The sequence below is a fragment of the Leishmania martiniquensis genome, chromosome 35 (assembly GCF_017916325.1).
Source record: "Leishmania martiniquensis isolate LSCM1 chromosome 35, whole genome shotgun sequence".
Lineage (NCBI taxonomy): Eukaryota > Euglenozoa > Kinetoplastea > Trypanosomatida > Trypanosomatidae > Leishmania > Leishmania martiniquensis.
Genome location: NC_090170.1, coordinates 870001 through 897155, shown reverse-complemented (window position 1 = coordinate 897155; position 27155 = coordinate 870001). Strand labels below are relative to the sequence as shown.

The following is a 27155-nucleotide window of genomic DNA, read 5'->3' as shown; positions in this document are numbered from 1 at the left end:
AGAAGGCTGGATTTGTTCGATACGCCACGAAAGCCTATACAGACGGCGACACACGTAGACGTGTCGGCTGGGGGGGACGGTGAGGGAGAAGGGAGCGTACGAGTCCTCGACTAACCATCACGTCGCCACCCGCCAAACAGGAAAAAGGGAGCACTTCGGTCGAGATGACGGAAGAAGAAGGGGAGAGACGGTGAAAGAATGGGGGAGGGGGGAAAGCTCAAGTGCGGTCGCTCTCGACAGAAGATCGCCCAGAACTCACAAGCCCACCCGCCCCCTGCCCATCTCGATTTATTTGGCGCCTCTTCCATATCAAGAGAGACTCATCCCTTCCAAAGGCGAGCACGCCAGTCCTCTCACCCTGTTGCGCGTATCTACATGTCGTAGCTAAAGGTTGGCACATGCGCTCCAGAGTCGCTGCTGCGGTCGCTCTCATCGTCTCCCTCACTCTCTGACTGACTCTCCTCTGCCACAGAGAGTGCTGCCGCCAGGGCCTCGGCTGCCCTCCCGTTCTGCTCCGCAGCTCCAGTCGCTGGTCCCACTGCCGGCGAGGGAGCCGCTGCGGCTCTCGCCGCTGTCGTCTGCTTAACCACGGAGAGGCCGTTGTTACTGTGGATGAGCACCGACTGCAGCACCGGCGGCGGCAGCTCTGCACCGTTAGCAAGCTTGCAGTACGGCGTACCACGAGGGAACTCCATGATCCCACGCCGCTGTGCAGTGTACGACGGCGAGTCCCTCAGGCGCCCAACGAGCAGCTTCAGGCCGTGCTGCAACACCGTCGGGATGAGGTAAGGCGTCGCCATGGCACTTTCCGGTAACCCAAAGTCGCTGTTTGCGCTTTTCAGCGCAGCGCTAAGCCTCTCGCTCTCATTCGCTTTCACTCGCTCCTCCACCTGCAGCTGCATGCAGCGCAGCTGCGCACACTGAATGCGGCGTAGCTGAAGGATCTGCTGCGCGGTGAGGGTGTCGCACTGAAAGGTACGGCGCACACCAGAGTGGCTGACAGCCATTAGGTATGATGGGGTGGCCCCGCTCTCCTGAACGGCGTAGTGGAGTTTGTATGAAAAGACCAGCAGCACCAGCGCAAAGAGGTCCGGCTCTACCTGCGAGGCGAACACGGCGAGGACTTTGCGCTGAATCGTCTGCAGAGACAGCGGCACGCTGATCTTGGTGCGCTCCCACGGGCACACGGTTGGTACCGACTCGTCCTTGAGACATTTGAGCGGGAAGAACATGCCATGTCCCACAAAGCCCTTGCGCTGCGCGACCGATCCGTCAAGCTGCACCTGAATCGCCAGCTCCGTGTGCGACGCCACGAGCATGAGCACCAGAAGCTCAGCGTTCTGGTTGAACTGCGCATTCAGCACGTCAATATCCGTGACGTCTGGAAACGGCAGCACCGAGCTCACCTGCTCCTTCATCTGCGAGAACAAATTCAGCGTATCGACAATGCGGGTGCGACTCACACTGCGCTCCTGGCACCATTCCTCCTGTGCCTCCTCGGACAGCCCGTCGCGCTGCATGCTCATGTACTCCAGGATCACCTCCATAGAGCAGATCAAATCACTTTGCAGAAAGCCGTGGTAGTGCTGCATCGTGTTCGACACTCGCTGCACCATCTGCACGCGCTCCATGCGGTCATTGATAGTATACGGAACATGAAATGGTGACTTGGACGACTCGATGGCGGCCGCCAGCATGCTCAGCGTCGGGGTGCCGTAGAGCAAGCCGAAAAAGACATTTGTCGCGGCAGCGACGGACACCGGCGAGCGGGCTGCTATGACGCCACGCAGTGTCATGAAGTAACACTGCTGAAAGGCTTCTGTGTCGGCCTCAGGATTCGAGCCCTCAGCAGCGTCCTCCTCGCCGCCGTAGCCCTCGTCGCAGACTTCCTCACGGCTGCCGGAGTCCGCTGATGTCTCCGTTGTCGCTGGGCCATATTTCACCGCTTCCGTGGGAGCAGTAGCAGGGGCAGCCGCGAGCGCTTCCTCGATCAGGTCATTCCAGGGTGAGTCCATGACGTGCGTGGTACGCTGCCGGTCGAGCGACACCCGCTCCGCATCTGCCATGGGGTCGTCCCTGCGAATGATGTGGCCGCCGTCCTGCAGCAGGTGGAGGCTGTAGGCGAGAGCCCCTCGCTCTGGCTTCTCATTGCAGAGCTGGAAAAAGGCAAACGGCTTTTGTGTGATGAGCAGGGAGTGCAGGACGAGTTCTGTAAGGACGGCGTTCCTGATACGATTGTCGGATTCGCGCAACAGCTTGTGGTGCTCGCGGCTGAGAAGGCTGAAGTAGAAGCCCTGCTGGACGCGCCCAACGCGGCCGCGGCGCTGCTGCGCGTTCGACGTCGTTTCCCACAGCAGCCGAAGAGGTGGAAAAGCGTAACTTGTCTTCTCCTTTTCCAGCACTTGTGGCCGCTTACCTGTCCCCGAGTCAATCACAAACACCACATCTGGCAGTGTCAAGCTCACCTCGGCAATATCTGTGGCGACATAGACCTTCTTGCGAGTCACTGCGGGTCGCGCGAGGGCCTCCTGAATTATGGACAACTCGACATCGCGGTACCACGCAATCGGCTCCAGCGACTCCTCCAGGTTCTCTCGAATCCACGTCGTCATCAGCTCCACCTGTGTACGGCCAGGCATGAATACCAGCACGCTGTCCTGTGTCGCTGTATTCTTGGCCAGGTACTCGAGCAGCTGCTTGCACACGAGAATGAGCTGATACATCTGCTCCGATGTCACCATGTTGCTGCTATACTGCGGCAAAATTGGTGCGGTGCGGAAGCCGATGAGGCGTTGCAGATCCTCAATGAAGTACTCCCGCACAGGGTACATGATAGGGGAACGGGCATAGGTGCCGATCGTGAGGTCGGCAAAGAAGCTCTGCCAATCCTCTACCTGCACCGTCGCGCTGCACAAGACAAGTTTGAAGGCGCCTGGGTGCTTTTGCAGCCACAGCTTTAGCATCAGTAGAGTGACCTCCACATCCGGCGTGCGCTCGTGAAACTCGTCCACAATAATGTACGAAAAAGGCAGCTTCTCCCTGAACTCGTGCCACAGGAAGTAAATGAAGAGGGAGTAGGTGGTGACGTACATGATTTTCGTCTCACCAAGGTCACCGATATGCTCACCGCGCACCGAGTAGCCCACTTCCTCACCAAGTTCGGCGTCAAGCACCTCGGCGACGCGCTGGGCAAGGTTGATCGCGGCTGTACGGCGAGGTTGCGCGTTGACGATAAGCGCATTCGGGTGCGCCCTGTGCAAGGCAATGGGAATGCGGGTGCTTTTGCCAGTGCCGGTGTCCGTGACGACAAATGTGACGTCGTGGGTCTCAATGAGGGAGAGACACAGCTCCTCATCCAGCGTGCCGATCGTCCCCATCTGGGTCGCTTGCTGCGCCCGTAAGTTTTCCCCGATGTTCTCGGTGTCGTTCTGCTGCGCGTACTCCTCCAGGAAGCGCTTCGAAACAGCAGGGTCGATGTCAGCGGCACGCGTGAGCGGTGCTATTTTGGTATGATGTGGCAGCAATGGTCGCGGCTGATGCTGCTGGTAGTGCGACGGCGGTGGCGCGTGGTGGTCCTCTCTCCTCGGTGCCGAGTGGCCCTTACCGTAAGGGTTTTGTTCGTGACGAGCCGCCACACACGGCGGTGGCGATGTGGCGTAATAATTCAACTGCGCCGGCGGTTTCCGCACGACGCTCTGTGGTTCCTTCATGGGCGCGTTGGCTTCGCTCGGAGGCTTGGCGGGCTTGGGTGCAGCGGTGGTGGACACTGTCGATGTTGACGGCGGTGGCGGGTACGACACTACGCAGGCGCGTATGTTCATCTGCCGCAATGCTGAGCAGATATCGGATGGTGCGGATGCAGAGGCGGAAGCAGAATCGGACGCGGTAGGCGGAGCAGCGTTGGAGGTTGCGGTAGCCGGGGTCATCTTGGCGGACGAAACAACAAGGGGCGCCGCGGTGACACGAGTCTGTCGTGAGGTTACCGTAGGCCGGGACGGCGATGCTGCGTTAGCTGACGTTGAAGTGGGAGTGGGGATGGGTGATTGCATGGGACGGGCCTGCTGCGAAAGAGGCTGCGGCAGCGGATACCGAACGCGCTGAGAGGGAGAGCTTCGCGACTGATGTGTCCCCGGCAGCGACCCGATCGATCCGGCACCTTTTCCAGAAAGTGCGCTCGATGGAGCGGCAGCCGGCGGTGGCGCTGTACCTGATACATGGCCAAGAGGACTTGCCATGCCAGCAAGCTGAGACCGCGGAGGCGGAGGAGCTACACTGGTGTGTGGTGAGGGCCTCGGAGGAGTAGCACCAGCTGTCGTTGATGGAGGGGCAGCGGCTTCCTGAAAAGCCCCACGGCTCAAAACGGGTGCCCCCGGCGGATGCTGCGTCAGGGAATGAGGAGACCGCGGCCGAGCAGCAAAATGACCCGTCGACTTTGCGGCGGCCGCCGAAAACGGCACTGGAAGTTTATTCGGCGGTCGCATGAAGGCAGCTCCTGGCTGAGTCGGGTCTAAGCGGCGCGCTTGTGCCGAATAGGGCAGTGGGATGTCAGAAGGTGTGGCGGTGGCCCTCTGCAGTGGGGCAGGCCGCGCGGTAGAGGCCGCTGCAGCCGGGGGGGAGGTACCGGCGTGCGCATTTGAAGGGAGCACTAGCGGTCCGCTCAGGACGGACATGGGGGCCTGACCCGGTGTCGGCCGAGACGGCGGCAGCGGCGCGCCGCACCGCGCGCGAGCTGCAAAAGGCGGTTTGACGGCACTCCCCTCTACCGTTGCACGTGGCGGGCCTGGTGCTGACATCGGCGCTGACGGTGTCTGATCCTGCCGCGCTAGAGCCGTCAGCTGGGGGTGGGGTCCCGATTCTATGGTTTGGGTAGCCGCCGGAGACTCCCTTGAAGGCGGTAACACTGCGGCGGAACCGCCTCCGGCTCCTCCATGCGACCTGCTGCCTGCTGTTGAGAAGAGCACGCCGAGCTCAGCGGATGCGGCCGGGTTCAAAGACGCTGCGCTCACGGGGGCGTCTGGGCCACTGAGCCCCGCAAGCAAGACAGACAATGGTACATCAGACGCTGAGCCTCCGTGGATCGTCAGCCTATGGGACACTTCGCCACCGCCAAGTGCTGGCGATGAGACTTGGCTCCTTCCGTTGGAAGACTGGGCAAGGCGCAGGGCAGCTAAGTTGTAGGTGATGGGGTTACGCGCCGGCGCGCCGCTACCCCTGCTTGGTGGCTCAGCCCAGTTAAGAGGGTGTCCGCTCATGATGCGACAAGGATGAGTAACACAAGGCAACAGCAGCGTATAGCCACAAGCGCTGGAGAGCGAACGCTAAAGCCGACAGGCAGACACAGAGGCTGGCGCACAATCACCTGAAGCCTCCGAGGCACGATAAAGGCGCTCCCTCACAAGCAAGAAAAGTGAGCACCCTGCACAAGAGTGGCACACAGGCTTCTCAATGAGTTCCTCCCCTTTTCCGTTCACCTCTTCCCAAGGAGCTGGTCCCGCTGCTTTCTACTCACGCAATCGATTCTGCAAACACCTAACTGTCGGGACAAGTATGCAGGCAGATTTAAAAGTGCGAGAGTAGATGTTCCATCTGGGGAGAGAGCGTGGTGGCGCCAACCACAGAGCAAAGTGAGACGGAGCAGAAGGGAGTGGGAGAGCGGATGCGCAAAGCGTCGTTCGCCGCATCGTTTCGGGGAACAGAGAGGAGCGCGGAGTGGGGCGGGCAACGACCAGCGCGTGCGCTCGAGTCCGCACCGTTACGGCGCATTCGGCCACCACCGATGTCGAGGTTGGAGCCGCCTGCATCCTTGCATGATTTTCTTCATGTTGAGGGGTGGAGACGCGCTCTCGATCTCGCTGTGAGACGTCCCTTTAAGCGTTTCCGCTGCTTCTTCGATGAGAAGAGGACTTTGTCTCTCCATGACGCAACTTTCTTTCAGAGGAAGAGGTGTGTTCGGTGAAGATACGCTAGCGTCAACGCGCACAAAAACAATTTTTATATATATACTATACGAGCTGTGAGCAATGACAAGTCCAAAAGAAGGCAGCCGCCACTGTAGGAGGTGAGATGTTTGCACGCGTATCCTCTCCGTTCTACCATGCACCAATTAGCGAGCAGGGGCGCATACACGACCACCGTTGACTGGTGCCCTCTGCCGCCTTGCACCTAAGCCCAAATCTTCAAGGGCAGTGCACCTGCCGCTGAGTCGCGCCATGCGCGCAACAGGCACCTTCTGCCGTCTCTCGCCCCTTCCTTGCACACGTGCTGCGTAGTCGGCGCCAGGCGGACCTGTGTGGTCCGCATCTCTTCAGCCAAGGGGGCCGTGAGCGCGGCCCGACTCCTGAACCGAGGTGATGGTGACTGCCATGCGAGAAACAGAAGATAGTCCACGCGCATGTCGCATACCCTCAGAGGCTGAGTCCGTCAACTACCGGCCAGAGTCCATCAGAGACCCTGCGCTCTGCCTCTATGCCGTGCTTCGCCTCCAGTTGCCTTACGCAACAACAAATGAAACTATTGAGTTCCCCTTGACGTTGGGGTCTGGTGTACAAGATGATGCTATGCAGGGTGCTCTCTTCGAGCCTTGGGCATCCGTGCCCCATCACTCCACCCTGTCGGTTGTGAGAGATGTCGTGTACTCCGCACACAAGAACCTTTGGGCTGGCCAACATGGGCCGTTTGGCAGCACTTGCGTCTACTACTTCTCTGCTGACCTCTGGAGAATTTCCTGTGGATGGGTTACACAATGCTATCCATCGCCGAAAGCTCGTACGCGCAAACCTCACCTTTGCGCATTCAGAAGACTTCTTCAGGACGGTGTCTCTGTCCGGGGGGGGAAGGAAGGGTTCACCGCTCCTTTCATCTGTTATTTCCGTCGATGCCGCCAACGACGTATCTAAATTACTCTCCTGAATCTTTCGTGGCAACCGAAGTAGTGCGGTGAGTCTGTGACAGCATGCCAGTCCCATCCTCCCCTGAATCCGAACGCCTCCGGCAAGCGTGAGCGTGTCAAGCGCAAGGGTACCGTCGATCAGCAGGCACCTGCTAACACAGAGCTCTCAGCTTGTTATGCTCGTGGTTTCGCCGACATGATCGGTAATGCGCCGGCGCCAGCAAGTGCCATCAGCGCACACCTCTGCGTAAAAGCGCCCGTTCAGGCCGGCCCACCGACACCAAAGACTCGGCATCCGTACTCGAGGGTCGGCTGCACACTCTGTGGCTTCCCGACAAAGTGAGCCGCAGGGCACTAATGCCACCCACTGCACAAGCCGGCATCAAAGAGGAGTGAAGACGTGAAGGGAAGCGCACGCTGAGCCGGAAATAATCGCATCAAACAAAGGCAAAAAAAGCGCACAAGGCACACGCGCTTTCATGCGCGTCTCCAAACGTCGCGCCTCTCCGTACCGCCCACTTCGAATCCGCCTCGCCTTAACCCCCCCCTGCCTCCCCAACGCAGCACGAAGACGCAAGACAGTGACGGAAGCACTGAAAAAAGGGAAATCAAGACTGTCATGAGTAAAGATAAAAGAAGCTGACAGCGAGCGCGAAAGGAGCACGACGTCCATGTCCGCCTCTGTGACTGATGCCGGTGCGATGGCGTACCTAATCCTAATTCTTATCGTTGCGTGTCTGCGTACCCCTCGTGCGAGGCTCATATCTCACAGCACACATGATATATCCTGCTCAAAGGCTTTTGTCATCCGATGAATGTTCTGCTTCGCCTCCCACTGGGTTGCTCCTTGGGCCACCATCCAACCGAGCATGTAGAACTGCTTTGGCGGCGGTGCCACAGTGTCACCCAGCCTTGCCGAGACCGAGAAGCCAACGAGCGAAGCGTCCTCAACAGGAACGCGCACCTTGCTTAGCAAGCCAGCCTGAGTTGGATAAACATTAACAGACGCCGCCCAGCACTGCGACGGAAAGAAGCCGCGAGACGGGCCACCGAGAAGTGACCACATTTCTGCATGGACAGTGGTGCTCAGGATAGGCGCATCTACCTTAGCCTCGGAAGTGGACTGTGAGCTTACCTTCTGCCACACTTTGCGGGGCGCAGGCGCCTCTTGCTGGCTGAGCAGCAGCTCTGGAAACAGATTCGCCAGCTGCTCCTGCATAGGAATCTGCAACGCACAGCGCACCACAGCCTCACCAAGGTTCAGCCCTCGATACACAGTTTGCAGCATAACGTTCGTCTCTGCACTGCCCGGCCGGCAGTTCACCTCAATCACGTAGGCTCGCTGTAGGGTTGGATTGTACTTCGCTTCAAAGTGGAGAACGCCGTTCAAACGCGTTCCATGCGTGCGCACGTACGAGTCGAGCAAGTCCCGCAGGGCGCACTGACCCCGGTGCCCCAGCGACGATGGGCAAAGTCCGCCAGCCTCCGCAAAATAAGGCGAAGACGGCGGAAAGTTGTCTGAAATGGAGCAGAAACGCACGACACCACGCTCGACAACGCAGTCCATGTCAACCTCCTGGCCCTCAATAAACTCCTCGGCGAGGATGCGCACAGCATCGGTGCCGCGCTCGCGCGCAGCTCCATGCAGTGACTCCTTCACAAGGGCGGCAAAGTGCTTTGTGTCTGGGTGATTTGCAAGAGTCGTCCACATGTACCACACGTGCACCACCGCTTCCTCCAGGGTGGAACACAAGCGAGTCAGCAGGCTTCCTGATCCCGGGCTGGGCTTTAGTACCACTGGGAATGTCAGGGCAACAGCGGCCATCGCCTTCACAATACACTCAGACAGCACTGGCCGAATCTTCTCAAAGACCATCAAGAGCTCAGCCGTGTTGCCAGCGAGGGTACTCATTTCGTCTAGTTTCGGGAGCACTGCCGCCACGGGAAGCGGCACCGACGTTGGCGATGAGATGCCGTGCTCGCTACAAAAGAGTCGAAAAGCATCTTTCAAGTTGTTCTGTAGAAGTGCGGTAGGTGGCAATGGGACCGGGGTAAGGTTCAGCCGCACTGCAACTGCCGCCGCCTGGTAGACGGCATACTCGTCGAATGACACGACGGCATTGGGGATAAGCTTATGTAATGCTAAGAATGCCGACAAGGCAGGGTGCACTTCATCCACGTCGTCTGTCTCGCACTGCAGCCAGTGCGGAAAGATGCCCTCGAACTCAGACTTTGGCTTATCGGGGTGCACCAGCACCAGTGTGAGGCCGAGCGCAATGAGGCGGCGGTAGAACGGCACACGTGCCACGCTGCTGGTACGGAGAACAACAACTACTTTCCCATCCATCCCCTTTCACGGGAGGGGGGTCACGGCGGTGATGCGTGTGCGCCTCCTTTAGATGGAAATGGCCGACCAGCGAGGGGGAGAGATGGAAAAGGGGAGTTTCGATTGGGAGCAACGCTGGCGCGCAGAGCGCAAGGCGTACACAAGCCTATTCATGTCGAATCGGGGTCGAATTTCGCTCCCGCACGGATGGCGAGTTGGTGCACCTCGCAGGGCCCAGCGTCTCGCGGGCGGTGGGGGGGTTAACCACCCTTTGAGGAGGAGGCGCCACGCGGCCCCTTATCCCCCTGCCCGTGCCGAGCCGCTTTCCATGGTAATACAGGGTGAGGCACCTGTGACGTAGCGAAGTGTGTGTGGGAGGGGCTGTGTAGCGCTGGCGGTGTCCGTGGTGCGGTCCTCAACGGTGTTGCGCCGGAGCGGCCTGTGGCGGCGAATGCACTTGCAGCTTTCTCGTGATGAGCAGAGAGTGTCCGCCCGGCGCGAACGCATCTCACTCGGCCCTCAGCGCCTCCTGCTGGCGGTGGTGGTGTCGAGGGTGGGGGGAAGTCTGAGCTGCCCCCCGAGGGGGACGCACGAGGTGGCGACTGGCATGAGGGGCGGGGCTGCGAGGCAGAGCGTGACGCGTGTGGGTGGGCCGAGCTCGGGGCCGAGGCCTGTACTGAGATGGCTGCGTGAGCGCGTGGCGGTAACAGGTGCCCACCGCTGCTTCTCACGCTGCGGTGACGAGGCTGTGTGTGGCAGAGTCGGGGGTCGAGGGGGGTTAAGCGTTTATTGTGTACAACAGAGAAACATGTTGAAAGGAAACGGCGAGCCGCTTTGTCAATACTCTTTTCTGTAGGGTATTTGTTTCTGCTCAAACGCAGTGGCCATGTGTGTTGGCAACGCATCGTCAAGAGGGGTTCGAGCAGGATTTTCTGCGTCGCGGTCGCTGCTGCGACTGAAGCTATGAGCAAGAGCGAGGGTGCCGCTGGCCTGCCCCCCCTTTCCTCTCCACTGATTCGCATGCTTAGATTGCAGCTGCGAGGGCAGAAAAAACGGTTACCTCCTGCGGGAGGTGCGTTCTCGTCAGTAAAGCTGACCAGTAATAGTGTTGCTCACGTTTTCACGCAGCCAGCGAAGCGAGGCAGCCCCGTGGCGTTTAGTGGGGGAGGGTTTCAAAAGTGGGCAACAGCTAGGCCCAAGACACCGCCTCATAGAGGCGTGTGAGCAGAGAGTTGTACCTATCCCATCGAGAGGCTGCAAGAGAAGGTCTGAGAAAAGATGTGTGCAGCCGGCAGAGACCGAAGGCGCCGCAACACAAGCAGATACAAACAAAAAAAAAACGGAGTGAAGCAGGAAGCGATGCGTCACCGTCATTTTAGAGAGGTGAAAAAGGACAGGACAGAGACACTTAGGCCGAGAGAAGGCGAAGGTGAGAAGGCGCAACGCGTACACTTGGAGTATGCGAGGAAGAGCAGCGGGGCGGCAGGCCCGGCAGCTTGCCAGGCGTTCATGGTGTGAAAGGATGCCGCCGCGTGCTGCTGTGTCCCGCCTCCTCTTGCCATTCTCCGGCGCAGAGCAGCACAGCCGAGAGCCGCGGAGGATGTGTCAGTCCTCTTCAAGGTGGCCATTTTTTTTGTTTTCTTCGTCTTTTTTTCCGAGACCAAGGCGTGCCGTTACCCTCTGCGGCGTGGCCACGAGCGGTTTGGGCGCGCGCCAAAGCGAAGGAGGGTGTGTCTTTCCTAGCATTGCCCGCCGCACGTGCTCTGAGAGATGGGTGGGCAGCACAGCCGGTCTCGCACGGAAACGGTTTGCTGCGGTTTCGGCGCAGCACGATCCTTTCCTTGAGTCGGACTCGTTGAACGCGTAGGAGAGTGAGGGGTGCCTAATCGAGAAGAGCAGCGAGCGGCGAAAGCGAAAACGGTCAAAGAGCGACAAAGCCCCTCCAGATGAGGGTAAATAGTACGGCGTGAGAGGAAAGGGAGGGAGGAGGAAGGGGCATCTAATGCCGGAACAAGAGAGCACAACAAAATGACGGGTCATCTCACAAGACGAAGACGAGCACGTCAGCACCGTCCATCAAAGAAGAATAGAGAGAGAGAGCGGCACATCAGGCATAGTGAAGACACTGTAGGCGTAGGAAATGATGAACGACCACGAGGAAGAAAACAACGAATGAGCCAAAACGAAGAAAATAAACAATGGTGCGCACCAAGCGCCCCACCACTACCACCAAAGACGGGCGGTGGGTGTGTGAGTGAGTGTGAGCGTGTGGGGGGGGAGAGGGGCAGCGTCACACACAATGGCATTACCTATGCATGTTATACGACATAGCGAGGTGAAAGGAAGAGTGCGCTCTCTCAGGACTTTTTTTTGTAGATGTGGCAATCTCGCTCGCGCGCCGCACTGCCCTGACTATTTCGAACACCCCAGAGGGTTGTTGTCGCCGCGCCGGATATACCCATAAGCAGGCGCAGTGCCGCCGCAGGAATACGGAGAAGACTCCCATCTGGGCCGGTGCAATAGCTCGCCATAGTGAGCGCCTCCTGTAGTCCAACACGCAGCTGCTCTTGGCCCTGCCGCCAGCCGTCTGCCACGCCGGCGGGTTGGGCAGCGCGCGATGGCTCTTCTATGTTGAGTGCACGATGTTGGGGTGACACGAGTACCTCAAGGAGTGAGCGGCTAGCATGATAGGATCCGCTCGCGAGCAACGCTGCCATGTCTGAGGCCTGTGTAAGCAGCTCTTGCATGAACACAGAGGAAGCCGTGCGAATGGCGTGATGTAATGCAGCACCACGGTAGTTCGAAAGCGGCAGCAGCAGAAGACCCTTCGCCGCTTCGCCCACACGTGTCACAGCGGAGAGGGGTTGCAGCCCACAGCAGCACGCTGTGAGCAAAAAACGGATGGACACACAGTTGGAGTCTTCCACGATGCGCTGCAGAAGGGTAGTGGCGCTGCTGCAGTCCTCCACGCGTATGAACGGAATCGGAAGCGGGATCTCTCGCAGCGAAATCCACGACAGCACCGGGATGCTGCGCAAGGCATCGAGCGAGCTACCTTCTGCAAGAGCCGCCAGCACCCCCTTCTCGCTTTGAAAGGAGCCGGCGGCGGTCAGTGTCGTGGGTAGAATCACCACACGACGATAGAAGAGAGGCGGCGCTTCGGTGCCGGAAATGGTACCTGCCTCCTTTGCCAGGACAGGCGGCACCGATGAAGCCATTGTTGCGGTCCCTATACTGTTGCCTGGCGATGACGGCGGGGACGCTGTTACAGAGAAGAAAGTCTGCATAAAGTCGACAGAGGCGCCGCTCCACGTCAACGAGGTCGGCTGCAGCCGAATCGCCAGCGAAAACTCACTCCCGCCTTGCTGAAAGTGGGAGACAGCGAAGGAGGCACGAGACACCCCCGACATACCTCCATTCGCTGCCACATGTACGCTCTTCGACGAGGTCAGCAACCCCGTCAGCTCAAGGTGTCGCGCATCAGTTGCCCCACCGTGACTGCCGCTGCCGCCAGCTTTTACACCGGACATGTCAGCATGGCAGTGTCCACCGCCGCTACCTCTCCTTGGTGGTGCGGCGTGCGACGCGGGCGACTTTGGTGTAGCGGTCAGCAGGCGATGCACATCGCTGGTGCTAATGCAGTCGAACACCGTTACCTCGCCCACCACGATGCGAAACCACAAGTCTTCCTCCGAGGCTTGAGGGAAGGTGTCCGTCTGAACCGTGATATCTCGGCAGCAGAGAACGAGCCGTTTGCTCGCATCGCGGTCGCCAAAGCCACTGCGACACCCGAGATCGTGCAAGCGCTCCAGTCGAGATGCCGAGGACTCGCCGCTGAGGGCGTGCGAGGCCCATGCAGCGCCCGTGCCCACAGTCGTGGCGCGGCTGCAGCGCGAAACGGAGAGCTTCGTCTTTCCATCCTGGGGGTGCGATGTGTCATGAGCTGACGACACCGTGTACGCCGTTACGGATGGCTTACCTGTGTCAGCGCGGGTGGTGCTGCGCCTCCTTGCACCCGACACCGCCTCTGACCCTCTGCCACCTTTAAAGGTCTTCGGCGTCGCCTGTGCCACGCTCACGCCTCGAGATACCGTCTGCATGTATCCCTGCCGCTGCTTCCGCGAGGCCGCCGACGTCAAGTCGGTGCCTTCGTAAAAACTGAAGTAAAGAGTGCAGCCGCCCAAGAAAAACTCGATCTCAACTGGAGGGTAGAGGTACTTCTCGGTGGTGTCGTGGAGGAAGGCGTCATCAGTGGAGTCAAGTCGGTTGAGATGCACGGCGCGCCTCTGCCGCGCAGCCTCAACACGCTCACGGGACCAGCAACTGAGGAAGTGCGGTTGCTGGTCGCATACAACGAACAGGTCAATGCTCGCCTCTGCGGCTTCGTGCGGCCCGTCGCCGCCGGCATTCGAGAAGGCTTCGGCGGTGCATTCATGGGCATCGCCGGAGGGCATCATTGATGATGCATCAGAATCTTTAGACGGCAGAATGCACCATTGTAGCTGTGCTCCGCACATCGACACATCCTCCAGATCGGAGAAAGACGACGACAGAGAAATTGCCGCAGCTGAAGCCGACGCCCTTGGTAGTGGTGCCTGGTGTGAAAGGAATGGTGCTCTCCGACGCGCGTCGCGTACGTCGCGCGCCGGCGCCACTGCCGGTACCTTTTCCTCGCCTGTGAGATCGACATCGTCGTCACTTGCTACGGAGATCGTGTCCCAGACTTCAGTATAGAGCCGTGGCTGTGGCGCAGGCTCAGCAGACGACGCAGGAAGCGGAGACTTGCTTTGATCGCGTCGTCTACCCCTTTGGTTAATGCCGCTTGCCGTTGAGGTGCCAGGGCGTATGCTTTGGCCCAGTGGCACCCACGGCGCACCATCAAGGAGCTGTGAAGCACGTGTCTGGTAGATGTCATACAGCTGTGGGTCGCGCCCGTGTGAGGCGTGCAGGGCATCAAGCCAGTGATCGTAGCCGTACGCGCTCGTGCAGCTCCGAAACGCTGAGTACGAGGCGTTGAAGCCACCAAAGCTGGCAGAGGGGCCTAGCTGCGACTTTTCTGGCCCTGCCCAGGGCGACTCGAAGGCGCGAGACGCCTGCGACGACGTGGTCGACGGCGGCAATGGGTAGTGTGACGTGTAGTCGTCGACACTCGTTATGGCGCGCATCACCGGTGCGCCCAGTGAAGAGGACCGAAACTCGCCACTACTTGCATCCGCGTCCGCTGCCCTATCCCTGGCCAAGAGGTAAGGGTTCACATGGAATGTCATGGGGGCGCAGCTGCGCGCCACCTCCTCCGCCACCCACTCAAACCCAGGCCCGCTGCGCATGACGAGTGCGGCGGGTACCTCCGCTTCCTCTAGGTCAGCCCCTGACCCCCACGACTCCACAAGGTCGCGGAACACCTGAAAGGAATCCTTCGCCATAAATGCGGAGAGCTCGATGTGTTGAAGATGGATGGACACAGCTGGCTCCAAGTAGCTGCAGTCGACGGAGCCTCCCTCTTCTCGAATGCCACCTTCACCGTGGGCCCCCGAAGCCGACGCGCTCACGCCCCGCGAGCGCACGGTGAGGAGCAGGTTTGGCGTTCGCGAGAGCGAAGCAGCGTTGTTCATTCCGGGTGTACCAGCCCCATCAGCGCTCCGCTGTCTATCCGCGGCAACCGAGGACGGGGAGGAGCTGGCGGCGGTGGAGATCACCTCGCAAAGGCGCACAAAGCCAGCGCTCTCCAAGTCAACGCCCCAGTCATCGCTCTCAGCTGGATTTAGCACCTCCCGCACAAGCGCCTCCACATCGCAGTCGTTGGACACGTAAAGCGTCAATGAGGTATGCAGCCAAGCACGCGCACGCATCGTCAGCGGCACAAGTACATGTGCGGGGGCTGGCGGTGGCAGCGACGACGCAGGCGATCCAGCTGCGGCATGGCCGCCTCTTGACTCCTCGGGGAGCATGAAAGGCCCACTCGGTTCCTCTGATGCCGGCGATGCCGGGACTATCATGGGAAGTTTAATGACCACTGACGCGCGCGGCAGCAGCAGCACCGCTAACGAGCGGCCAGCGCCGCGAGGGCTGTACGTGGCCATGAGGTTCACGATGACCACGTGCACCCGCGTCGTCCAGAGCGGCTCATCCGTCGAAACCGACGTGAAAAGGCCCTCAGCCATCCCCCTGGCGGCCTCGCCATCTCGCACGAGAGGCTCCGCCAGGGCCACAGTGCCGTCTTCGCCGCTAAAGTACTGCTTCAGCACCGCCCCCAGATGATCGCCATTGTATGCCACAGCGTGATGAAAGCCCAAGCCAGTCAACTGCAGCCACAGATAGCGCCTATTGGGTGGCACCGGCGCACCGGTAAAAGCCGTGGACGCAAACGGCGTAGTGTGATGGCAGTGCGCCGCGGCTTCGGTGGGCAGCACCCTCGCTGTTTCAAGAAGACGTACCTCACACACACCGCTCTCACGAGTGGCGGGTCGCGGCACGTTCACCGATGGCTCATTAGTCGTGCGAATCGATTGGAGCTCTCTTACGTAGGCACCCCAAACTTCGGATAGCACACGCGAGCTACGGCTAGCCCACTGCCCGCTGCTATCGTCATCGTTCTCAGTCTCCCCATTCACGTCTCCGTGGTACCCGCTACCCCCCTCCTCTTTGTCGCCTCGAACTTCTGTGTAACTCTGCACCAGTTGCACCAAAGTATTCGGGCGTCGGTGGCCAGTGCTAGCTTCCTGGGCATTGGACATATAGTAGGCCAAATCTCTGTGCAAGCATCCTCCCACCCAATGTGGCAAGGGTGGCGCACCACCAGGGCCTGCAGAATAAGATGCGTGGCTCATGTAGAAGGACGACATGGACGCCAACGACGCCCCTGCCACTCCGCCGGCCTCATGACGGCCACGAGACGTGAGTGGCGGCGCCGGCTGCCGCTCCCACAAAGAGAAGCCGCCGCATCGAACGCGCAAGTAATTCGCTTGCCCGGCTTTGGCAAGGGCACCGTCGCCGCTCAGCCCGCGCACCGAGACGTTGAGTAGCTCCATAATATAAAGGTGGTAGAGACAGTTCAGGTCGACCAGGCATCGCCGTTGTGCCCGTGGGAGACACCGGTAGAGCGGCTCCCCCACCACTTGGCCCATCGGCGAGAGACGAGGCGCGAAGAGCCCCAGGCGAATCCGGCTGACGTGCACATCAAGTGAAGTGCATGTCGTGTCCAAGAGCCGCCACAGCTGTGGTATGGCATTCCGCAACGAGCCTGCTTCGTCGCCGCCATCGCCGCTGCTGCTGCCCCTGCCTCCAGACTGGTGCCCCGAGGCACCTTCCTGAGGATCGGTGCAGAGGCCGTGCCTGCCGGGCCTCTCGCCGAGAGAGCCGTGGCTCGTTGCCTGAGCATCTGCCATGGCGAATGCCTCTGCGACAGAGCCAGCTGGATGCTCGAGTGACTCTTCGCGGCACTCACTAGGCCACAAGGCACCCCCGGACGTGTTTGGAGAGAAACTTCCATCTGGAACATCCGCCGGTGCTACGCCCGCTTCGTCGGGGACAGGTGGGCTTTCTAACTCCTCAGCAGTCACTGCTGCAACAGAGGCTCGGCCGCCCGCCGGGGCGTTTTCGGCAACCTCTCTCGCTGCAGCGGCTACCCTTCCGGCGTGCAGGCGCTGGCGGCACCTCGACAGCGTCAACAGCAGCACCTTCACATAGTAAGTGGCAAGCAGATAGTCGTCTTGCGTCAGCGCAGTTGTCGCGATCTCGCCCAGTCGTACATGCAGTGCCAGAACGCGCTCCAAAGCCCTCCAGGGGCTGCGCGAAAGACCAGGGAAGCGGGTGTGTGTCACGTTGATGTTCATCTCACGGCTGTAGTCCACTCGAAACAGTTCCGACTTGGTCTGCTCCAGGATATCCTGCAGATACACGACCGCCTCGCGCCATTTAACTGACGTACTGGCGGGCCTATACTCCACAGCAGCAGGAGCGGCCCTGTCGGAGCCGCGGGCAGGCTCGGTTGTGGATGGCGTGTGCACCACCTGCAAGTCGCGCAGCGAAAAGCGCAGAAACTCGGGTAGAAAGCGCGCCCGCCCGTCCATGTCTTCGGGAAATCCAAGCTGCTCCTGCACGGCCATCATTGAGGTCATGGAAGCCTCCTCGGCCGGCTTTGGCGTCGCCGTCGCTGGTGATGCCGCAACGCCGTCCTTGTCGTCTCTCGCCTGCCTCCCTAGGCGGCGCAGGAGAGTACGATTATGACGATGAGTGTCCAAGCTCGAGTCGCGCAAGCGTTGCAGGAGACGTGCAAGTAAAAACGGCTGTGGCTCGCTTGAAGCTGAGGCGGTGGATGCTGTGGACGCAGAGACACCATGTGCGCGATCGGTTGGGTGCTCTGGTGAGGCCGTGGTCCCGTTAGGCTCGATAGGGAACCGAATAGACCCATCAACGCTCTCCAGGAGTACCTTGACAGAGCTGCGAGTATGAACCCGCGGCGATGTAGAAGGTGCTGATAATGGCGGCGAAGAGAGCGTGCGAGTCGATGAGCCGGTCACGCCAGTGGGCACCTCTGCTGTGCCATAGGGTTCCGTTTCGCACCCCTGCTGAGCACCCCCTATGCGGCGGATCAGCTCCTCGATCGCGGTGCCGTATATCGCCAGAGCCTCCACCAGTCCGGGGTCGAGTTGGACGGAGATATTGGCCACGCCCACGACAACAGTCTCCTGGTAGATGCGGAAGCAGGGTGGCTGGGGTTGGGCCACCACCTCCGCGACGGGCGCTTTTTGGGGCAGTAACGGGGAGGAACGGTGAAAGAGGACCAAGGCGTATGGGCTACGCTCCGCGTGCATAAGCTGCGCGGGTCGAACCGAGTGCCCCAGTAGCGGCGACAAGGACGGCTGACCGCCTGCGTTAGCGGCAGAAGACGAATGAGAGCGTGCTGCGGTGCACTGCCTGGCCGAGGCAGCCGCGTGGCGGTACTCCAAGAAAGAGATCGAGCCAACTCCCATGAAAAAACTCGCCCCGGCGCCACTGCCAGAGTTGCCTGCCGCAGCGTGTGCTCTGGCGAGCTGCTCCGTAACGGAAGGGTCAGCCAGCCTGTTGTCAAATATGCGCCGGTAAATCCTCCGCTTCCTCGCCGATTGCTGAAAAATGCCACTGACGGTCGGCGACGAGGTGGAGGATGGCGAGGGCGCCTCCGCATCGATGTTTGGAAATAGTATGTCGACCTCACGCATGACATACGTGAGGTGTGACGTGGTGAGGACCTCGTACACGGGTAGAGTCGGGGCAGCAGTCAGTTTCTGGAGGGGGTCGGTCGAACGCGGGTCGAGAAGGGCAAGCTGCTGAGAAGGAAGCGCACGGCGCCATGCAGACGCCACAGCGTTCGCGTCGACGGCGGACTGCGTCAGCAAGCTGATAGAGCACCCGCCACAATGCACGCTAATGTACTTGGCGGCAGCGCGCAGTTGTGTGGCAGTCATGGCGGCGGCAGTGACGGCCTGGCCAGAGTCTAGCGGCGTTGCCGATACCTGCTTCTCCTGCTCTGCTGTGGTGCTGGAGGGCTCCCTCGTTGAAGCGAACGCAGAGAAGTGCCCTGTGGAAGCGGCGTCCTTCTCATAATCTGTTGCCTCGCTCATAACCTGCCTGATCATGCTCACCAGATTTGCCATCTGCACTGCAGATAGGACGATGCTCCAGCCTTCAGCCGCAACCACGTCGACAAGAACCCTTGGCGGCAGCGGCGCATCTGCAGAGAATGGTGAGAGGCTGGGCAAATTAGCCCCAGCGTTGGCAGCTGCGCCGGCACCGCGACGGGCGACGCGCACCGTGATGGGTGCACAAGCAGCGGGCTCACGTTCATTCCCTGCTGATACCCCCATCGACTTCGCCGCGCTCCCCGCGGTGTGTGTTGCGGACGTCGCAAAAAACAAATCGTCCAGAGAAAACTCAGACGGCAGCGGGCCATCGGCTTTCATGACGTGAGCGTAGCACTGCCAATCCTGGATGCTCGCCGTGCATTGCATCTCTTCCACGGCCGCCCCGCTGGATTCGTCCACCGTGAGGCGAAGCCCTCGACGGCACGACAGATGCAGCACGCGTGTGCCACGGCACACGTGCAGCGGTGCCCCTGCGGCACCCGCTCGTGCGCCCACATGCGGTCGCCCACTGCGGCGGCATGCAGAGTCTGTGTTGTCCACTAGTGACTCGCGGGCCCCTGCGGGTGGGACGCAGAAGGTGAGGCGCACATCCTCCACGCCTACTGTCAAGCCTTGCAGCTGCTGCTTAAGGTATGTCATCAGTTCCCCCACCGAGTGAAATTGCGTGACCGAGCTATCCTTCGGAGTTCCCGGCCTCGCTGCGCCGGCAGCGTTTAGTGGCTGGGGTTCCGTATCTGAGTCTTCAGAGTCCACCCCTGCCGAGTCGGTTGAGCTGCCTGGATCACCTGCCTCGCCCTGTAGCCATGAGTAATCCTCGATGGAGTACGACCGTGCCAGCGCCGCCATTTCGCCGCATCTAGGCCATCCAGAAGTGGGCAAGTGCTGCAGCCCACGCGCCACCTCTTCGTCCTCGTCCAAAGCAGGCAGCCCTGCCGCTGCTGGGTCTTCGAGAAGTGCGTCGTCTTCCCTATGTGCAGTATCGCCCGCAGCATCTTGCGGTACACTTGCGGGTGGAGGCACCAAAGAGGGATCCTCTCCGTGCGAGGCGGCAGTCGAATCAGCCATTGTCGCCGTGGTCACCTCAAAGACCAAATCGATCGACTCCACCGTCAGCGATTTCTGCGTCGTGACTTGGCGGAGGAACGACAAAAGCCCAGCGGAGCGGATCCCGCCGCGGAGCAGTCGCACCTGTGGGGGGCATCGCGCGCTGGCCGCGAACTCTCTACCCCTCTCCGCCTCTTCCGTCACAGTAACCGTTGCGGCTTGATTGCAGACCCCCTCATTGCAGGGTTGGCATGACCCCGCTCGAGTCGTTCGCAGACCAGGAGTGCCATCAATGGTAGTGTTCCGCCCTCGCGCCGTGACAGGGGAGAAGGCGCGCTGGTGCTGGCGCTGCTGCTCCGCCGCCGCCGCCGCTTTCGACGACGCGACCGCCGATGCGTGCGACGTCGCACGCAGCACGTCAACAAAAGGATTATACGCAGGGTCGAAGAAAACTTCGTTCACCCGTTCCTCGTTGAGGTGGAACGTGCTTGTCTGATAGTCATAATGGCCAAAGTTTTTGAAAATCTTGCGCTGCAGTGGAAGAAGCAGATAGGTGTTCACAAAGTTCATCGTGATCGAGCTTCGCCGTCACCTCACTCTCTCTCTCCCTCACCTTCCCTCGCTCCGCCGCGCAGAGATCTTCTGATCTCGACTTGACTATGGGCGCGCCCACGCTCAGCGACTCAAGTGCACGCATGCAGCACCGCTGACCCGGGGTGCCTGCCCAAGGCGTGTAAAGGTGATGTTGGGGGGAGGGGGTGGGGGTGGAAGCAAGAGATGTCGCGCTGTAAATCGCTATATATATATGTGTGTGTGTAGGGAAGGATCACTGCCACGGGAAAGAGAAACTGTTGACTAAGCAGCACCGAGCGAAGAAAACCTCTGCAGGTGGGGGGAGCGCTAGTCAGGGGATGGGCGAAGCTGCGCTGAGGCTGCTGTTGTTTCAGGCGGCTTACAACAAGTTGGGTCAGTGTAGGTGCCGATCCACGAGCATACGCCACGACGTGCAAGCTTCGCTCTCCGATTCAGATATTGCGAAGGTAAAATTTCGGACGTCTGTGTGCGCGTGTGCGCCCGTGCGTGTTGAGGCGGGGGGAAAGTGTGTCCAATGAAGGGCAAAATAAATAGTCTGGGATGAACACTGCAGACAGGCCGACATCATCACACCCGGCGGTAGCGACGCGCCGAGAGGGAGTCACTCGACAGAAGCGCGACCAAGAAGGCGAGCGTAAAAGACCGGCAAGGCAGAGAGACAACGAGAGAAAATCTCCACCGAAAGGAGAACAGCTAATGTGAAACAAAGAGAGCTGAATGTTAGATCTTGACAGCAAAAAGGTGCGGGTGATTGGCGCCGCTGGTGCGCAGCACGAAAGCCAACGAGCAGTTCAGAGGAGCCGGCAAGAGCCACTACAGAGAAACGAAGGCTCGCGCCAGAGTTCTCGAGGACACCAAGTGGGGGTAAGGTAACGACGAAAAAAAAAAAACACGCACGCGTGCGCACCTTCCGAGAATTTGAGAAAGGAGGGGGTGAGATGGAGCGCACAGCTGTAGACGGCGATGATCTAGAAAGAAGAGCACAAGGCAAATTCAACTGTGCAAATGTATATTGATGACGTGGGCGTTTGATGGTGTAGCTGTAGCGCTGCAAGCGGACGGGCCTGCCACGTGGACCCAGCCCCACGCTTTGTCAGAGAAAACGAACGCAAGGACGCGGAAACGAGCGGAGGCAGTGCAGACCCGACTGGATGGCAAGCGAGCAGTAGCAGAGGGCAGGAGAACGAGAGGAAACGACCGAAATAGGGGAAGCAGCATGAGACATGGAAATGCCTCAGCAAAATCCTGGGCATGCAGGCACGTGACGGCGCTCCAGCGTCACACACACACACACGAAAGCAATAGTGTGAAAAGTCAGAGGGCGATGAAGGGAGGAAGGAGAGGTAGAGAGGCTGCATAGAATTCTCTGAGCGCAGTCCTGGGTGACAGCAACTCGAACAACAGAAAGAGGGAGACGCCACGTCACGCAGCTGCATGAATGGCGAACCGAGGCGGCGCGCGAGAGAGTTGATATTCTGCGGCAGAGCAGAAGGATGGCGTCAGGGCCTTGGAAAGGAAAAGTAGCCCTCCAGTAATCAGAGGGCCATGGCGAGGCGAGCACGCAACGACCAACTCTTTCCCTCCCCCCAACACACACACACACACTCGGCAGCCCTCCATGGGTATGTGTGTGTGTGTGTCTATCAATCATCTTTTTTAGCTTTTTTGCATGCTTTAGTCCCCGCCCCGGTGCCCTCTCGCCTACCGCGAAAGAGATGAAAACCCCTATCAACGTCTGATCTCGAAGGCGACGAAACTGGCATCAGCACGTCATCTGAGGTGGATGCGACAGACACGTCGGGCGGTAGCCTCGCGCGCCCGCTGCTCATCCGCATAAATGCCCACGCCCCCATTTAGAGAGGGCGCCAAACGCACATGAACACTCGATCGCCCGCCAGAGCGCTGCCCCTCAAGTCGCGGAAGTTTCATCGTAAATCACGCGCTTTCAGCCTTTCGCTTGCAGTGAGGAAGCGGCCCCAAGCGCTGTAAAGCGATTTTCGGGTAGTCTGGTCCTCCCCTCTGGCGAGGGCGCCGCATTAATGCTACGCACACTGCAAGTCACCACAAAATGGTGAAGCTGCACCCGCAACGGCGGCTGCGCAGCAGCCATATTGTCTGCAGCGGCACTGGCGTCGAGAATGGCTTGCAGTGCGTCTAGCGGATCGTCCACACCGCGGCGGCGGTGCACGCCAAGCGGTGACCATGTTAAAAAGAGGTCCTCCAGAGAACTCTCGGCACTCTGGCCTGCGCTTAAACCCCCATCCAGAGCAGCTTCGGTAATATCCACGAAGAAGTCCTCTTCGTCGCCCCCCGCCACCGATGCAGCCTTCCGCTGCCGCTTTAGCGCGTCTGCCCTGAACCGCATTTTGTTCCACCACAAGGATCCCGCTGGCCCGTACAGCGTTTGATACAGCGGAGTCGCGCGGTAGTGCGCCGCCAGTTGGGCGGGATGGAGGGCGTACTCCGATGTCAACCAGCGACGGCGCACGCTGGGGAAAGGGAAAAAGACATCGGCGTGACCGGAGCGCAGCGTCTCGTGAACCTCGACCGCGCGGCGCAGATGGCGCTCGTTGTGAGCATCCAAACCAGCCTCGTTAAAGCCGCTGCTGGCAGCCAGCTGCAATGTTTCTCGAGCACTCAGATGTGTGCTCTCAATGTAATCCGTCGTATCCGTTGCCGCCCACTCCGGCGCAGCGACCCTTGCTTCCGCGACATGGCCAAAGATAGCAACGACGCCGTGCGGGCGCAGAGCGCGGTGTGCGAGGGATAAGTGCCACGGGGAGTCGAAGAGCATCTCATGACCAAAGACGTTACTTGCCAACACAATGATGTCTAGAGAGCCCGGGGGGACGCGCTCGAGCGGGGAGTACAGAGGAGGCATTTGAGGAGTAGAGGCGCTGGTAAGATGTCCCCCGCCGCCCCCGTGCGGTACGGGCGGCCCAGGCACCAGCAGTCGTGATGGTTCCGTAGAGGTGGCGTTAGGCAGCGGCAGCAGAGCCCGAGCCGCATCTGTGGCGTCTGCAATGCCTGTGTTGCACCTGCGTAGGGATAGGGCACCGATGTGAGCAGAGGGAATGTGCTGCCGACAGCGGTCCCACAGGTGCTGCACCTGCACCTGTGATGCGGTAGATGGGCAAATCACGAGGCAGTCCTTGTAGAAGGGCACGGAGTCTGCAAGCACGGAAAGCCACGCCTCGAGCGGCTCCGCGAAGAAGCCTTGTGGGCCACGTGAAGAGCCCTGCAGAACATGCCCAAAAGGCGACAACAAGTTTCGTTTCAAGAGCCCAGTTCCTGCGCCAGCGCCGGCCCTCTTCAAGAAGCGACGGCCTTGCCGTGACGCTGGTGATCGATGCGGCCGCAAGCCCGCGTGTGTGCAGAACCGGCGCTGCAAAGGCCCTGCAAAGCCCAGGTGGCATAAGCGCCGCCCAAAATTGTGCGGTGATAAAGTGCTCAGCGGCATAAGGCGCGGAGGCGATGTTTCCACAGAGTGGGCGAGCGCAGATGGGACGAAAGAGCGGCTCTATCCTTCGCAGATACCCCCATGAGACCCTTTCTTGTCTCTTTCCGCCTGTGCTCGCCGCAGCGCCTCTTGCCAAGAAGGGGCGCCGACAAATCTGACGAAAAAAGGGGGAGGCAGAGAGGTGAGATGCGGGCGCCGTGGGTAGGGAGAATAGAGCCGCATGACCCCCACGGGGCGAATCTTCACTCGCTGCTCGCTTTCTGTGAAACGGTGACGGCGACTGCGGCACCACTCCCGAAGCGTCGCCCCTTTCCCTCTCCTTTGTACACAGAAGCACAACGGAGGGCGGAGCCTAGTCAGCGAAGGTCATCGGCGTCGGTGCCGTCTTAGCACCTCTGTCCGGTCATGCAAGACGCTTGGCTGCCTCCATGAGTCCCCCTCCTCGTGGAATCCGGACACGCCTACCACACATAGGCTGCACTTACCTTGCTGTGTGTGGTAGGCGTCGGCTTCGCTTTTCTTGTGTGTTTGTTGTCTGCCCGCTTCTTTAGGCACGTGAAGGGGTGCAAGGAGCGGAAAGTAAACGTGACCGTAACTCACGGGTACTTGAGCACACACATACACACAGAGAAGGAGAAGTGCCAAACTCACCGCGTACACCGCGAATTGAACAAGCCTCTTTCACTCACTCCAGAGCAGGTAATGCGAAAGAGAGAAAGTACCCCGCGGAGTGGAAAGAAGAGTGTCGAGGTGAAGAGCACCGCAGGCACGTAACAGAAAATGCTGAATAGGTGTGCTCTCGATTCAAGGGAGCCGGCGCCGCACCACTCTTGCTTCACCTTGATTCGTGCCTGCCTGCGGATCTTGTCACCCTCGGTGAACATGTCTGTGACACTCCTTCCCAGCGGCAGTCGCCGCGGTTACGGGTACGGCGCGAGGAAGCTGACCTCCGGCACCGCCTGCTGCGGCGACTTCTGCCAGCTGCTGTGGGCGTGCAGTCCATCGTTCATCTCGTTACGTCGAATGATCTCGCGCCAGATGCCTGTGCGAAAGTACTTTGCGTGCTGCGAGAAGCGCCATTGAGTTCCACTGCGCGGGTTGTACCCTACAAACTCGGTCATCTTCGGGCCGCGCTGCAGCTCGTCGATGAACATGTAGCGCATGCGCGTCCACGGTCGTGGCACCAACGGCGACTCTGCCAAGCCGCACCTCATGCCGTAGCGCTTGAGAGTGTCCTGCACCGGCTCCATCGCCTCTGTCAGGCTTGCGTGCGGCAGCTTAGCGTAGAGCAGGCCACCCGGACGGAGCTCTGCGTACAGGGAGCACTGCTCAATAGCATCCATGCCGATGCGTAGGTCCAATTCGCCGTTTGATCGAGTCAGACCCCACTCGTCCGGCTGCACGAAAAGGGGGTTCAAAACAACAGGATTGCTCTGCCCAGTGATGTAGAGCACTACTGGGCCCGCCCGTATCGCATTGGCGTGAGCGCCTGTGTCTGCCGTTTTCGCTGCCGCAGCGTGCGAGAACAAAGTCACGCTCCTGCGCTCAACACGATCGCCGTAGTTTGGCTGGGAATACACCGCCTCTTCCGTGTGGTAACCGGTGATGAGACGTGTCGACGGGCATCGAAGCTGCTCCAGCCAATGGAGCGGCACTACCGTGGTGGGCAGCAGAGGGTCGACTAAGGCATCCTCCACACGAATCGAGCGACGATGGTTGCGGGACATGACCTTGTAGTCGACGTACATGCTCCCATACTTCATGCGGAAGCGAAGGACACGGCAGCCTCGCAGCATGGCTGCAATAAGAAGTGAACACTCGCTGTAAAGGCAGTTAAGGCGTGTATGAGTGGCGTAATATCTACAGATCGGTTATAAAAGGCCTTCATACACGCAATCCATAGCCAATAAAAATAAAAGGTGAGGGTCGCGGCCGAACTGAAATGACCGTCAGCTGTGGAGAAAAAGGCTTGCCTTGCCCAACGACGGTGTATCGATGCCTTTCCTCGCGCGAATCGCCTCTCCTATAAGGGAAGAACAGAGGGAACAGAAGTGTTTTGACTGCCGCACAGACGTCTAGGGCGTATAAGCCGCATGCACGCACGTATAACCACGATCCTATCAAAGGGTGACGCACAGCGAGACAGGGAGAGAGCGGTAGAGAGTGCTCGAGAGAGCCAAGACGAGATCAGCGGCGGCGACTACGGAAGGAGCCAGCGAAGCACGTAGAGAGCCTAGTGTGTTAGAGGCAACAAGAACAACCTAGACAACAGTGGGGGAGGAGAGGCGGCCACTCCACGCTGCAGATGAAACGCTGTTCAAGGGTGCTCCCCCCACCCCACTCTTTTAGCCGAGCGTTCGCTTACCTCTAGCGCTTGAGTCTTTGCAGGTTCGAGTGCAGGGGAGAAGAGGGCAATCTCTTGCATGCCTGCGCGCACGTCGGAGCTGGTCGACCACTTCAGGTGCGCGATAAACCAGGAGGGAAAGTGTACATAGAAGAGAGTGAAAAGTCTAGTCAGTCCCTCTCTCTCTACGGCCTCCTCTCCCGTTCATCCATGTTAAAATGTGCACTTGCTGTTGAGATTTGTTGCTGTTTTGTTTTTTCTTCCTTTGCCTGCTTACTTTCACAGGCATGTAGAACAGAGGGAGGAAAGAGGAGAACCGCACACGCAAGCAAAAATCAAAGGAAAGCAAAGCGCAGCAATACAGAAGAAAATCAAAAAAAGGTAATAAATATAATATGTATAATATATATATGTGTGTGTGCGTGTGTGTGTGTGCGCGCGCCTTTATCTATTCTACTCCTACAGCATACACGAGTATATATATATATATAATACATATATATATATACTATGTATACACATGTAATACATACCGCGGTATATCGTCTATCGTAGAGGCAGAATATATAGAGAAAGAGGTAGAAGAGTAGGCACACACACAGACACACACACATATATATATATATATACGAAGACATGAAATGGAGGGCACGTGAAGGAGAAGAGTGGCTGCAAAAAAAAAGGAGATTGGGGTGAGGAAGGGGTAAGGTGAGTACAGGGGCGGAGAAAGAGCGGACGGGAGAGCACGCAAGGGTGAGGGGACGAGGGGGGGCACGACAAGACACACCGAGATCGCGCAAGCTGAGGGCAACGCCGAGGAGGAGACTACGTTAGAAACACAACATCTCCACAACCCCACGCCCATGCTCTCGGCA

The 27155-nt window shown here is 59.5% G+C and overlaps 5 protein-coding genes across 5 annotated transcripts; all 5 read right to left on the bottom strand.

Annotated features, from left to right (window-relative positions):
• Window positions 1-371: 371 nt before the first annotated feature.
• LSCM1_00984 (uncharacterized protein) lies at window positions 372-5252 on the bottom strand (the record flags this gene model as incomplete). Its single annotated transcript, XM_067318610.1, has 1 exon — window positions 372-5252. The coding sequence occupies one exon, from the start codon at window positions 5250-5252 to the stop codon at window positions 372-374; it is 4881 nt and encodes a 1626-aa protein (XP_067174715.1).
• Window positions 5253-7655: 2403 nt separating this feature from the next.
• Window positions 7656-9236, bottom strand: LSCM1_00983 (uncharacterized protein; the record flags this gene model as incomplete). Its single annotated transcript, XM_067318609.1, has 1 exon — window positions 7656-9236. The coding sequence occupies one exon, from the start codon at window positions 9234-9236 to the stop codon at window positions 7656-7658; it is 1581 nt and encodes a 526-aa protein (XP_067174714.1).
• Window positions 9237-11572: 2336 nt separating this feature from the next.
• On the bottom strand, window positions 11573-20452 carry LSCM1_00982 (uncharacterized protein; the record flags this gene model as incomplete). Its single annotated transcript, XM_067318608.1, has 1 exon — window positions 11573-20452. The coding sequence occupies one exon, from the start codon at window positions 20450-20452 to the stop codon at window positions 11573-11575; it is 8880 nt and encodes a 2959-aa protein (XP_067174713.1).
• A 1969-nt stretch (window positions 20453-22421) lies between these two features.
• Window positions 22422-23936, bottom strand: LSCM1_00981 (uncharacterized protein; the record flags this gene model as incomplete). Its single annotated transcript, XM_067318607.1, has 1 exon — window positions 22422-23936. The coding sequence occupies one exon, from the start codon at window positions 23934-23936 to the stop codon at window positions 22422-22424; it is 1515 nt and encodes a 504-aa protein (XP_067174712.1).
• A 920-nt stretch (window positions 23937-24856) lies between these two features.
• Window positions 24857-25732, bottom strand: LSCM1_00980 (uncharacterized protein; the record flags this gene model as incomplete). The annotated part of the gene is made up of 1 exon (XM_067318606.1): window positions 24857-25732. One exon carries the CDS (start codon window positions 25730-25732, stop codon window positions 24857-24859), a length of 876 nt encoding a protein of 291 aa, XP_067174711.1.
• Window positions 25733-27155: the final 1423 nt, after the last annotated feature.